The sequence below is a fragment of the Misgurnus anguillicaudatus genome, chromosome 24 (genome assembly GCF_027580225.2).
Source record: "Misgurnus anguillicaudatus chromosome 24, ASM2758022v2, whole genome shotgun sequence".
Taxonomy (NCBI): domain Eukaryota; kingdom Metazoa; phylum Chordata; class Actinopteri; order Cypriniformes; family Cobitidae; genus Misgurnus; species Misgurnus anguillicaudatus.
Genome location: NC_073360.2, coordinates 29610001 through 29622681, shown reverse-complemented (window position 1 = coordinate 29622681; position 12681 = coordinate 29610001). Strand labels below are relative to the sequence as shown.

The 12681-nt window shown below is 38.2% G+C and overlaps 1 protein-coding gene across 3 annotated transcripts in view; it reads left to right on the top strand.

The window, feature by feature from the left end:
• agfg1a (ArfGAP with FG repeats 1a) overlaps nucleotides 1–12681 on the top strand; it is a 32338-nt gene that overhangs the window by 15126 nt on the left and 4531 nt on the right. The window contains exons 2-12 of one of the 3 annotated variants that reach the window (XM_073862913.1): nucleotides 672–760; nucleotides 4525–4640; nucleotides 4749–4911; nucleotides 4993–5152; nucleotides 5736–5855; nucleotides 9904–10017; nucleotides 10398–10469; nucleotides 10696–10890; nucleotides 11386–11545; nucleotides 11641–11720; nucleotides 11795–11902. In XM_073862913.1, coding sequence (XP_073719014.1) covers nucleotides 672–760; nucleotides 4525–4640; nucleotides 4749–4911; nucleotides 4993–5152; nucleotides 5736–5855; nucleotides 9904–10017; nucleotides 10398–10469; nucleotides 10696–10890; nucleotides 11386–11545; nucleotides 11641–11720; nucleotides 11795–11902 — 1377 coding nt within the window. The remainder of the gene's footprint in view (nucleotides 1–671; nucleotides 761–4524; nucleotides 4641–4748; nucleotides 4912–4992; nucleotides 5153–5735; nucleotides 5856–9903; nucleotides 10018–10397; nucleotides 10470–10695; nucleotides 10891–11385; nucleotides 11546–11640; nucleotides 11721–11794; nucleotides 11903–12681) is intronic. The other 2 variants (XM_073862914.1, XM_073862915.1) reach the window with 2 other exon arrangements.

Here is a 12681-nt window from a genome sequence, read left to right as displayed (position 1 = left end):
TTTCACATTGTTTACATTGCTCTTGGGCATTTAGAGATCAAGTGTACAAAGATCAGTGAAGCTGTGGAATAAACATGTACAAGATATAGAAACACACACAGATCAGATGTGGCTTTAAATGTTTGGGCTGTTTCTGTGATTTTGTCCAATGGTTCCACTCGATTATGCTTATTTAACTTTTGGAAAGTGAATAAGAGAAAATATGTAAGTTATACCAAAGATACAACAAATGCAAGTCCCTCCTTCCAATTAAAAGAACCAATCATCAATCGATAAAGACTCTGGGGAGGGGCTTGCCAACTTGAGTAGCTGAAACGACTTTGAATAAAGGTGTTTTTAGTCCAATTTAAGCTTAAGACACAAAAGTTATTGTACAGTTGATGTCAGGTTTAATTGTTTGTCAGATATATTTTTATAAATTGTGTGGGGGGGGTTTTAGTACGCGATTTTTTTCCCCACATTTAAGTAGATAGGACTTTAGTCTTGCATGACTGAAATTACTGCTAGGAGACAATGAAAAGATGTCCGCCTAGAGGCGTGACTTCCCTAAATGGATGTTGGTGATCATTTATGCATGTAATATAGTTTAGTAAAATGTACAGAAATGAATTTTACAATACAGTTTTTCAAACTTTTTCATGTTAATTTCTTTTCTTTCTCCTTTAGACGAGGCCTGAACCCACCACACAGAGTGAAGTCCATCTCTATGACGACCTTTACGCAGCAGGAAATCGAATTTCTACAGAAACATGGAAATGAGGTAATTGATGATGTCATAGAGTGGCACAATGTTTTATTGACATGGCAAATGTGTGTTCATCTATGTGAATGCCATTTTAGATGACATATTTTTGTCGGCAACCCGGAAGTTAGCGGGAGACTGGTTCTCTTGCCCATTCATTTTTCCCATAGACTTTTGGATTATCAAAAAAAATTAAGGTCTGTGTTTGACAAAAGTTAAAGACACTTACTCGTTTTGTCCAAGACGTTAATCTTCACAGATGAATACCAATTTAATGAATTTTGAAGTGTAAATGTGTTTAATAGAAATATAAAAAGCCAAAATATGACTTTAATTTGTTGAACAAAACGTGTAAATGTCATAAACTTTTGTTAGACACAGAGTTGATCTTTTGCGATAATCCCAAAGTCTATGGGAAAAATGAATGGGCTTTTTTGCAAGAGAACCAGTACTAAATCCCGGGTTAAGCCGCCTTTCCACGGCACGCAACATACGGAAACGACAGTCGTAGTTCTCCCCCTAGTGGCAGTAATGAAGTTTCAGTTTAATCGTATATGGGAGAGAAGCTCATTCCATCGCAAGAGGCTTCATTCTAATATGTTTACCATGGTGAAATAAATAAATGAACGCAAATGAATGAAACAATAAACAGCTATATGACAAAGATTGCAAATATTTTTTTGGAGAGAACATATAAGGACAAGATTAAAATAATAACGTACACAAATTAAATTAATCATGTATTACTTATCAGTAATCAAAAGTGTTTTTTTAAGGATTCAAGTGTTACTAATAAAGTTAAACCAAAAGGATTAATAATTTTCACCTCACACACAGTTTGTGATTGGAATACAATGAAAATCATAACTTCCGGTCGGCATCCGCACCTCACGCAACCCCTTTGCGACTCTCCATAGGAAATTAATAACTTCCGGCTTATCGGCCGTCGTGTGCAGTGGAAAGGCGGCTTAACCTACAAAAATACATCATCCCTGCGGCACTCTGACTTTATGATTTACAGGGTAGCAGTCATATGTTTATGATAAGATGATGGACAGTTTGGGGATTTCATTTTAAAAACATGCCTAACATTCAAACACTGAAACGCATTTGAGTTGGTCTAAAAAGCTTTTTCTAATGTATCATTTTAGGGTTTTTTTGTGTGCAAAAGCTCCTAACTAAGAAAGAAAGCACTTTTATCTCCCCCCACATCAGTCTGTGCTCAAACCTCTTGCAAACGTAACATTCCTGGGATTTTTCCCAGGTCTCGTGAGGCCAGATTTACGAGGATGAGCTGCGGGGAAAGTCTCATTTGAGCTCATGTATAATTAGACACAGACGCACCACGATCCCTGAAACGTGCTGGATTTCAAAATGAGTTCAGTGGGTTTGCAAACTTTTGCTTAATAAAGTTGTTTTGTGGAATCCATGGTTTGGTTCTCGGATCACATTGCAGTTCTACTCAATTTAACTCGCAGATCGTCAGATACATCAAGGCAAGATGAGGTGCGTTCTTCAAGTATATAAAAAAATCAGTGTTCAAAACTGGTTCCTACCGTACCCCGATTCACAACGATTGCAGTAATATCAGTTTGGCGTAATTTTGCTTCACAACAAATAGGTCCGTAAAATAACCTGCAGTTTTAAACAGAGATGGCGATAGAGAGGCAAAAGTTACAGATTGCAGCTTTAAAAGAAAACACCACCGTTTTTCAATATTTTACTATGTTCTTACCTCAACTTAGATTAATTAATACATATCTATCTTTTATCAATGCATCCACTTAATCTTTGTACAGCATGTCCTGAACGGTTTAGCATTTAGCCTAGCCCCATTCATTTCTTAGGATCCAAACAGGGATTGATTTAGAAGCCACCAAACACTTCCAAGTTTTCCCTATTTAAAGACTGTTACATGAGTAGTTACACGAGTAAGTATGGTGGCACAAAATAAAACGTGGCGTTTTTTTAAGGGTATAAAATGAGAACTATATTGTATGGCAGAGGAGCACCTAGTTTACAGCACTTAAACATCTGTCACTATTACTGCGCCCGAAGTGCCGCAAACTAAGTGCTCTTCCACCATACAATATAGTTCTCATTTTTAGACGCTTAAAAAATCACCACATTTTATTTTGTGCCACCATACTTACTCATGTAACAGTCTTTAAATAGGGAAAACATGGAAGTGTTTGGTGGCTTCATCCCTGTTTGGATCCTAAGGAATGAATGGGGCTAGGCTAAATGCTAACACATTCACAACGCGCTGTACAAAGATTAAGTGCACACATTGAATAAAGATAGTTATGTATTAATACATCTAAGTTGAGGTAAGAACATAGTAAAATATTGAAAACGGTGGTGTTTTACTTTACATGCAGACACATAGATTGCCGCAGGGATATTTGTTGGCAAACCCTGGCAGTCTAGCCTCGCTAAAAAGCCCATTCATTTTTTTCATAGACTTCTGTATTATCGCAAAAAATAAGCTTTGTGTAGTTTAGCAGAAGTTTATGACACTCACACATTTTGTCCAACAAGATAATCTTCACAGATTAATACAATTTTTATGAATTTTAAAGTCTAAATAAGTTTTTTTAATTTCTAGTAAACGCATTTACACTTCAAAATTCATAACAGTTATGTTAATTTCCTTGTTGTAAAAAAATAAATCATCCCTGCAGCACTCTTTTAGACTTAGTAAATCTAGGGTTAATATGTAGGTATGTTTGGAATGGCATAATGCTCTACTACAAGATATGTACTGTATCCAGGATGTAAAACTTTATGACCCCCAACGTTTTCCAGATGTGCGATGATATGAAGGCAAATCTCACCTAATAGGTAATATATTCCACAATGTAACGCGTTGAACATGACTTTGCATTTCATTATAACACCAAAGGTGTTCCAACAATAGCACAGTTGGTAATCCACATGCCCAAAAGCTGTGAAGTGTAGTCAAATGGGACACGGGTATAAATTCACCTTGTTTGTCCTTCCTAATATCTGTTTCCACTTTTCTGCCTCGTTTCAATGTTGGAGTGCTGTTTTGTTGATGTCTGCTTTCGAAAGCTTTGTTATCTGTAAAGAGAAACGGTACAGTCAAAGGAAGACGTCCTGAGGTCATCGGTACTGCAACATACTGCAGCCTTTTAAAATAAGTAGTAGACAGTATGCAGTTTATACTCTTCTGTAGTATCCAGCAGGCAGTTCATTAGTATGCCGTCGATTTCGGGAACAGTTTTAGTTTTTATTCCATGAATAAGTTCAAGCTGTATGGTTTGCACCAATTCAGCACTTTAATACAAACCCAGTGTTTATGCATTCATGTTTGCAGGTCATTGTAAACTCTTGCTTATCTGTACAGCTTGTCACTAGAATAAAGTGATATGTGTTGTTGTACAAAGTTGAAAACCACTGTTTCTTAAGTATGTGTGTGTGTTTATGAACACAAATGTCTATGTGATGTCATCTAAATGGAGGCAGTGTTATAGACACAATGAGAGGCTTTACTGTGGTACACACACACACACACACACACACACACACACACAGCATGTCCTGGGTGTGGAGCCTTCACTTTTATAGTTGTGTTTTTATCAATCAGATCGGTTTTGGCACACAATGAAGGCTTTCAGTGTTTTCTCAGATGTCATCTTAAGGTTTCTGTTTCCCTCAAGATGAAGCTGTGTTTCTAAAAGTGAGACTTTATTTCTGTGCGAATGTCCATAGATGCAATCATTTTTAACATTTGTGTTTTTGCTTTGCATGCGTATGAGTTTTGCAAACAGATATGGCTCAGTCTGTATGACGACAGAAACTCGGCCATCCCAGACTTCAGAGAACCTCAGCGAGTCAAAGAGTTTCTTCAGGATAAATATGAGAAGAAGCGATGGTAAGAATTATAGCCCATGCTTCACTTATGTAACTCAGGAAAACTATTATTGGATTTGGTCTTTATTCTATAAACATACAGCATTAAATAAATGTGGTTTTTTTTCAGGTATGTTCCTTCAGATCAGGCTAAGACAGTGACTTCAGTTCATGCATCTGTCTCTGGTTCGTCTGCCAGCAGCACCAGTAGTACTCCAGAGGTTCGACCTCTTAAAACTTTACTGGGCGAATCGGTACCCAGTTTACACCTTAACAAAAACACGCCCAGTCAGGTAACGCCCCTACAAGCCAACTGTATGTGATGCTTTTTATTTAGACTGGGTAAACAATTTTTTTTAAATTTTTCGTTTTAGTCTCCGGTTGTGTCGCGCACTCAGCTGACTCAGCATCAGTTTCAGGAGAGGAAGTTTGATCTGCTCAATGATCTGGGCGGTGACATTTTTGCCCCTCCGCCATCACAGTCTTCGGGCAACGCAAACTTCGCCAACTTTGCACATTTCAACAGTCATTCGGGTGAGGATCCACATGCACACGAACAAGAACTAATTTTACTTCAAAATTGATCGGTGTCAACAGCTACATTGCTGCCGGGTGATTTTTACTTTTTGGAAACATTATGTCTACCCACAATTCCTTTGGTGTAATGGTCCGTTTTTCCATCGTGCTGCACTAAACATATTGATGATGTTGCTGCGGTCATAAAGTATAAAACCACTAATGGTGTCTTTCGAGTATAATGGTCAGTTAATGCCAATAAAGTGTTTTTATGGGTAAACACGCGCACACACTTAATACCATTTGTCAGCCATTAAGACCAAGCCCTTTTTTAATCCGAGTAGAGATTGTTTTACCGTTTGTAGTTTTAGTGAGAGTTTTAGCAGTCTTTTTGTGTCATCATTTCCACTGTATTTCTGTGTGTGTATAAAATAGTTTCTTCATAAAGAACAAACGTTTAGCCGCTGTTTTTAAGATTGGGAGATTGAATAAGTAAGCCTATAAATGTTGGGCATTTTATCCCAACGTCATGTTTCATTCTCAATCCTCATCCCAATTTATGTTTTTGTTGTGTTTGTTTGTTTGCGGTGGATCCCAACAGTGCCGAACGCTAATGCGAATGCAGACTTTGCCAATTTTGACGCATTCAAAACTGCTGCTGCTCCAACCACAGCCACATTTCCATCAGCATCACAGGTCTCATTTCAGACCACACAACCAGGTATTACACACACAAACACACACAAAACACAGAGCCAAGTATAGCAGACACACAAGTATAACTTACACAGCCGGGTATAACTAACACACACACACAGCTGGGTATAACAAACATAAGCGCACACACAGAGCCAAATAGGCATGGCCGGGTATGAGATTTTGGCGTTATGATAACCTTAAGCAAAAATACCACCGTTTTCATGGTGTTGCGGTATTGCCATTGCAACACTAAAATGTGTAGGGGTTATTTTCCAAATGTCGTTGTATAGACGGTTTCAGCAGCAACAACATAAACAAGCGGCTTTCGTGGTCAATGCGTAACTTCCGGTAAACTCTGCTAAGAATAAATAACAACAAAGTCCTTTTAAAGTAGTTTATTTATATAACAAGCAAAATAAACAACATCTAGATTATCTAGGATTAACCAAAACATTGGTTATTTTCCACGAGGTATTTGTTTAAGAGTTTAGTTTCAGCTACTAGTCAGACCATTAAACAAACAGAAACCGGTGTCATGAGCAATTCGGTCCCCCCTGGCAATTTTGTCTTCTCTAGGACCCCGATTGGTACCTAGCACTAATGCCTGGTCAAAAATTTGTCATTGCGATATCTCATCTGCGTAAGCGGTCTAGCAAGCTTATAACATTGTACGAAATAGAAGCATACAACATCTTTAAAAAAAAAATAATAATAATTATAATATAATAAACTAATATTCATGTTGCAGATACGTCAGCACTTTTGTGTCATCATCTGCTTTACAAAAACAATACTTTTATTTTTGTAAATTATTAACATACCTTACGAAATGTATTTTTTATATAGTAAAAGTGTAGAAATCATGGCTTATACTGTAAATTATAATTTTAATGTTTGATTTAACTATGTATAATCATGTTTTGTATAAGTAATTTATTAACTTTACACAGTAAAAAAGTGGAAAGGGTACAGTATATAATATCTAAATAATAAAATGACGCAATGTGTAGATCTCACCACCTAAAGCCTCATTTATATACTACTATATGAAACATATCATTTAAAAGACATTAATTGTAATTTTAACAACGTTCCAACTACATAAACTATAACGCGATTTTGTAGGAATTGTAATAAAGCGCTAAGAAAACTACCCATGAGGAGTTTTTTCAGCCAATGGAATCACGCAGGGGTCCTAAGGGGGCAGAAGTGCCAGGGGGGACCGAATTGCTCATGACACCGGAAGTAGAGTTCGCACCAGACGCGTAATTGCGTCACCGCACGTGCGTCCGATGAAACCGTCTATACAAACAACTCTTCAACTGGACACAGCTGAAAATTGTATGCCATGTAAAAAAAGCCCTTAACTTTTTCCCCGCCAGCGTTTTTTTAAAAAGTTGCCATCCAGCGCCAGCATTTTTCATGATTTTCATAAAAGTTTAATGCCTTCCAGAAAATGTTCTTCTTTAAATATGAAGAGTTTCGTTGCAAAACGAGATAAATCCATTTTTTTACATTTTTGTCAAAACATGTTTATTATTATGTTATCATGTTATTATTTTGTTTTATGGTGCTACTTAGCTGTATTTTTTAAGTTATGAAGGTTTTAAATCAAAACAAACCAACTGCAGTTGCATTGAAATGAATTGGAATGCACAACCAAAAAACGTGATTTCTGAACAATTAAAAAAACGGTGGTTATCTCGTTTTGCAACGAAACTCTTAATGTATAAACATACAATATATCAAAAGAACAGACCCTCTCCCATGAAACAAAAAATTTGTTATTTTTTCGCCTCTCAAATATGGGTAGGTTTCTTCAAAAACATCTAAGCACATGAATCGCCATAAACTTCCCTCTCCAAAAATGTCTCCTTAGTCTCATTTCTGCACTATTATTAATTATTTCACGTTTACATTCATTCACTTTCCTGCCATTTGTCCATTTCATCTGTTGAATTCTGCATTTTATGGAATAAAAACACTGAAGTCAAACCAGGATCTTTAAGCACACACAGGCACATTTGTTGTAGTCTCAAGTGAAAGATGTCAGTGTCTCTCAGTTTGGTTGATTTATTAACTGTCCTCACTAAGCTTTTTCATTGCTTGGTACAATGCGGCTCGGTACCAGGTGTCTCCTTTTGCTTTACTTTGCCTCGGTTTGCTTTTCCGTTGCAGTTTAGTGCCGCTTCAAGAGTGGGTGGGTTTATAGTGCATTTGCGCCGCCTCTACTGCTATGAAATCATCGTAAACGCGATACAAACAAATTAAAATCAATGGACTGGTGTTTTTGATTCTCAACATGTGGGTGTTTTTCACCACTAAAAGGAAGTTTTGTGAACTTGTAAAACAAAGCACAGATGACGACATCACAAGGTTAGCTAATCTTGCATTTAACAATAGCTGCGTTTCCATTACAGATTTGCGCAAAACTTCAGCGTTATTTTCTATATGTCGACAAAAGACTATTGCGAAATGACAGTGTTTCCATTGACTGATGATATGTGACTGAAATGTAGTTTTTCCTCTCACGATAAGTCAAACATCACATCGACTGATGTTGGTAGGTTTACTAATCTCACATCCACAGCACTAGGCATTTTTGTTAAAGGGACACATTTTTTTGAAAATGTGCTAATTTTCCAGGTCCACTAGGGTGGAACATTGGATTTTCACTGTTTTGGAATCCATTCAGCTGATCTCCGGGTCTGGCGGTACCACTTTTAGCATAGCTTAGCATAATCCATTAAATCTGATTAGACCATTGGCATCACGCTCAAAAATAACCAAAGAGTTTCGAAATTTTTCCTATTTAAAACTTGACTCTTCTGTAGTTACATCGTGTACTAAGACGTTGCTGCTGTAACACGGCTGCAGCAGGCGTAGTGATATTACACACTACCCGAAAATAGTCCCCTTGGTTACTTTCAATAGCAGGGGACTATTTTCAGGCACTGCATAATATCATTGCGCCTGCTGCAGCTATGTTACGGCAGCAAAGTTCTTGATTATTAAACCAGAATGTGAGTATAGTTCCTAGCCATATTGGCCTAGAAAATCGCAACTTTTAATTTTCTGTCGGTCTAAGTACACGATGTAACTACAGAAGAGTCAAGTTTTAAATAGGAAAAATATTGAAAATCTTTGGTTATTTTTTGCGCAATGCTAATGGTCTAATCAGATTCAATGGATTATGCTAAGCTATGCTAAAAGTGGTGCCGCCAGACCCGGAGATCAGATGAATGGATTCCAAAATGGTAAAAATCAAATGATTAACTCTAGGGTAGCTGGAAAATGAGCATATTTAAAAAAAAAGTCCCTTTAACCAAATGAGACACAAGAGTATTATCGAAACATTAATGCCAAGAAAAGCCCCTTACAGGAGCGCCAACGTAGGTGTTTCTTGGAGGTAATAGTACATTATTTTAAATCAAAATAGATTTAGGAGTCTTATCCAAACATTATTGGCAAGGAAAGTCTCTATATTTGCAAGTAGACACGTATTGAAGTGCTTCTGGGAGGTTTTAGTTCATTCTGCTTCATTACATCTTCAAATAATAATTATGTGACTTGCATCAGTTAACCTGAAAATGCAGATAAACTGTTTCCATTGCAGTTTTGCGAGATGCACTTTTTCCGAATTTCCTGAAAAACCACCTCATGCAAGTGTAAAAACGTTGGGATATATGGGATTTTTTACAAAAAGTGTTTCCATTCGCCGTATCTTCAAGTTCCGCAATTTAAAGGGTAATTGAAACGCAGCTGATGACGCTGGTAGTGAAAATTCTCTCTGACCAATCAGTGATCTGAGTGTTACGCATCACGTTTTAGTATCAGTCAAAAAAAAGTATCCCCCAAAAGTGATTTTTTTTTTGTGTGTGTGGTTTTATGTGTTTTAATGAGTTATTTAGCAGGTTTATGTCAATTTTGATGCATCATTACACTTTATTTCAGTTTGCGTAAAATATATGTTGGGCAATTTTATCCCATAGTCACATTCCTGTTTCATTCCTCATCCCATTTTCTGTTTTTGTTGTGTTTGTTTGTTTGTTTGTGGTGGACCCCAACAGCACAGAACGCTAATGCAGACTTTGCCAATTTTGACGCATTTAAAGGTTCTGCTGCTTCAACCACAGCCACATTTCCATCAGCATCACAGGTCTCATTTCAGACCACACAACCAGGTATTAACACACACAAACACGGAGACATGTTCTCGCTGACCAATCAGTGATCTGCAATGTTTCACATCAGGTCATATCAGTACGACTCACCTAGGTGGTTTAAAAACTTTTCAGGTACTAGTCACTGTATACAGTAGAAAAACCCCAAAAGTGAACTGTACTGGGCCGTACTATTCAATGGAAAAGCGCCATTTATTTGTCATTTTCAACATTTTCATTGTTTGTATATCTATATAATTTCCTGATTTCAATTACTTTTTCCTTTCTGCTTATTTTCTGTATATTTCTATAATTTCCTGATTTCAATTACTTTTACCCTTTTCCTTTCTGCTGCTTCTTGACATTTGTGTGGCATCATTCACTCTCGTCCCATGCGTCAGTGTACGGCGCTCTCCCGTATAGTCGCAGTGTAGGCGAGTTTGGCACATCGCTGCCTCCGCTGGCCATGCACAGTAAGTCATAGCGTGTGAATGTGTGCGTCTGTGCACACACTATCCCTCTATTTCTTGGCTATTTAACTTATTCTCACTTAAGCTAAGCTTGTGCCACCTTTTCTATATATAGATATTCTCCTGGGATGTCTTCCTTATTTGAAAGACGTTTCTCGCCTCTCTCTCCCTTTTCCTCTCTCTTATTCCGGCTGACGCCTAACTTCTCTTTCAAATCTCTCTTCCACAGGTAGCGCGTCGGGACTAGCTAACCCCAATTTTGCAAACTTCGATAACTTCCCCAAATCGTGCAGTGCAGATTTTGCTTCATTTAGTTCCACTCAGAGTAAAACAGTGGGAGTGGAGGCAGCCAGTGTCCCCGCAGACCGATACGCAGCCTTCGCCGACCTCGACAACGTGTTTGGCAACTCTAAATCTGAGCAAGGTACACTTTCTCACGGTCTCACACCTCTTCCTGACTAGGTGTGAAACAACATTTTTTCGAGCTGCTCACCGCACTTCATTAGCAAAGTTTACATTATCCAAAGCGATTCAATCGATATTTTTTTTAGTATGCGTGTTCCTTGAAGATCAAACCCATGATCTTTACGTTGCTAACGCAATGCAATACAATTTGAGCTACAGGAACAGCTAAAGTTGTGCAGAAACATGAGATTAATGTTAGCTTGCTGAAACTCTCCAAGATGTCACTCCTCCAAATCATCTTTTTGATCATCAATTCAATTTTGATATTAAATTCAGTTAACAGTTAGTGCTGCACTTGGTCTGTAAAAAGCCCAATAATAAAGTTCTTCCTTAATTTTGAAAAAGTTGTTGGTTAGTCGTCTCCCTAGACATAGCTTTAGAGTAGAGAGATTCGGTTTCAAGGTTAAAAGTTGAAATTGTCTACAGATTAGTTTGTCTTTCTTTTCCTTCACAGGCACAAGTTCTGCCCCACCATCTGCAGGCGTTGGCCCTCCTCCTCCTCAGGCCGCTTTGCTGGGCGGCGATCGCTACGCTGCACTAGCTGAACTGGACAACGTCTTTAGCTCTTCAGCGCCAAACGTCAGCGGCTACAACACTTCCACCACGGCACAGGGGTGAGAACTTGAAGGCAGAATTGATCTCTATTGTTTCTTCTATTTTGTTTGAAGTATATCCAGGCCTTACACTCCCTTTCCTGTGTGTCATTTAGGCCTGTGTTTGGATCCTCTACAGCTGCTCCTCCTGCTCAAGCACAACAAGGTGTTCCCAGCATGCCTCAGGGTTTTGCAGGTAACGTTTTTTTTCCTTTTTTACCATTTACATCTGATTTCCATCATTAAAGATTTTTGTTTGTCCTGTAACAGGTTCTTCAACAAATCCGTTTGTCGCTCCGGTGGCTTCACAGGCCCCTCCCACTAACCCATTCCAGGCCAATGGGAGAGTAGCACCAGGTGTGGGCATGGCAGCAGCAGGTGAGGGGAGGAGTTACTTGGGGCACGTGTACACGGCAACGACTGTACTAAAAATATTTTTTGAAAAATGCGGCATACACACCACAATGTTGTCAAAACAATCTCTGTTTACATGGAAAACAATTGAAAACGCATTATTATGTATGCCATGCCAGTAGTTGGCAATATTATCATTTGTTGTTCTTCTGTTTACACAGATGATGAGGTTGGTTTTGCTACATGTGACCCAGGACAAAATTGCGTAAACCTGCAAAATAGTCCGTCATTGATTTTATTTACATTTTTGCATTTGGCAGACGCTTTTATCCAAAGTGACTTACAGTGCATTACAATGTATACATCAGTATGTGTACCCTGGGTTCGACCATAGACTCTAAAAAAGATGGACGATGCGACGTTGCTTCCTTCAATTGTAATGAATTAAAGCCAAAAATGTCCGACCATGAGCGCTGCCGTGTTACGTAAAATGTCAGTTTGGAGCCAGGGCATGCGTAGAAGGAATCATCCGTGGAGCCCGGAGGCAGAGCCGCAATATCAAACTTCCACCCAAATGCTTGCACGCCCAATTTAACCACGCCAAACATAACGGCGCGCCCCATTTCTATAGCATCAAATTACTAGCTAAAATAAAAGTTATCACAAAACTGAACAATTGAACATATATCAGCGTGATAACAACTACCTTAAATGACCAAAACCATCTTTAGGAAAAGTTTATTGGAAGTGTAAATAATTTTTTTATTTAGAGCAGAGTCCCGTTCGTTTGCATGGAGAGGGCG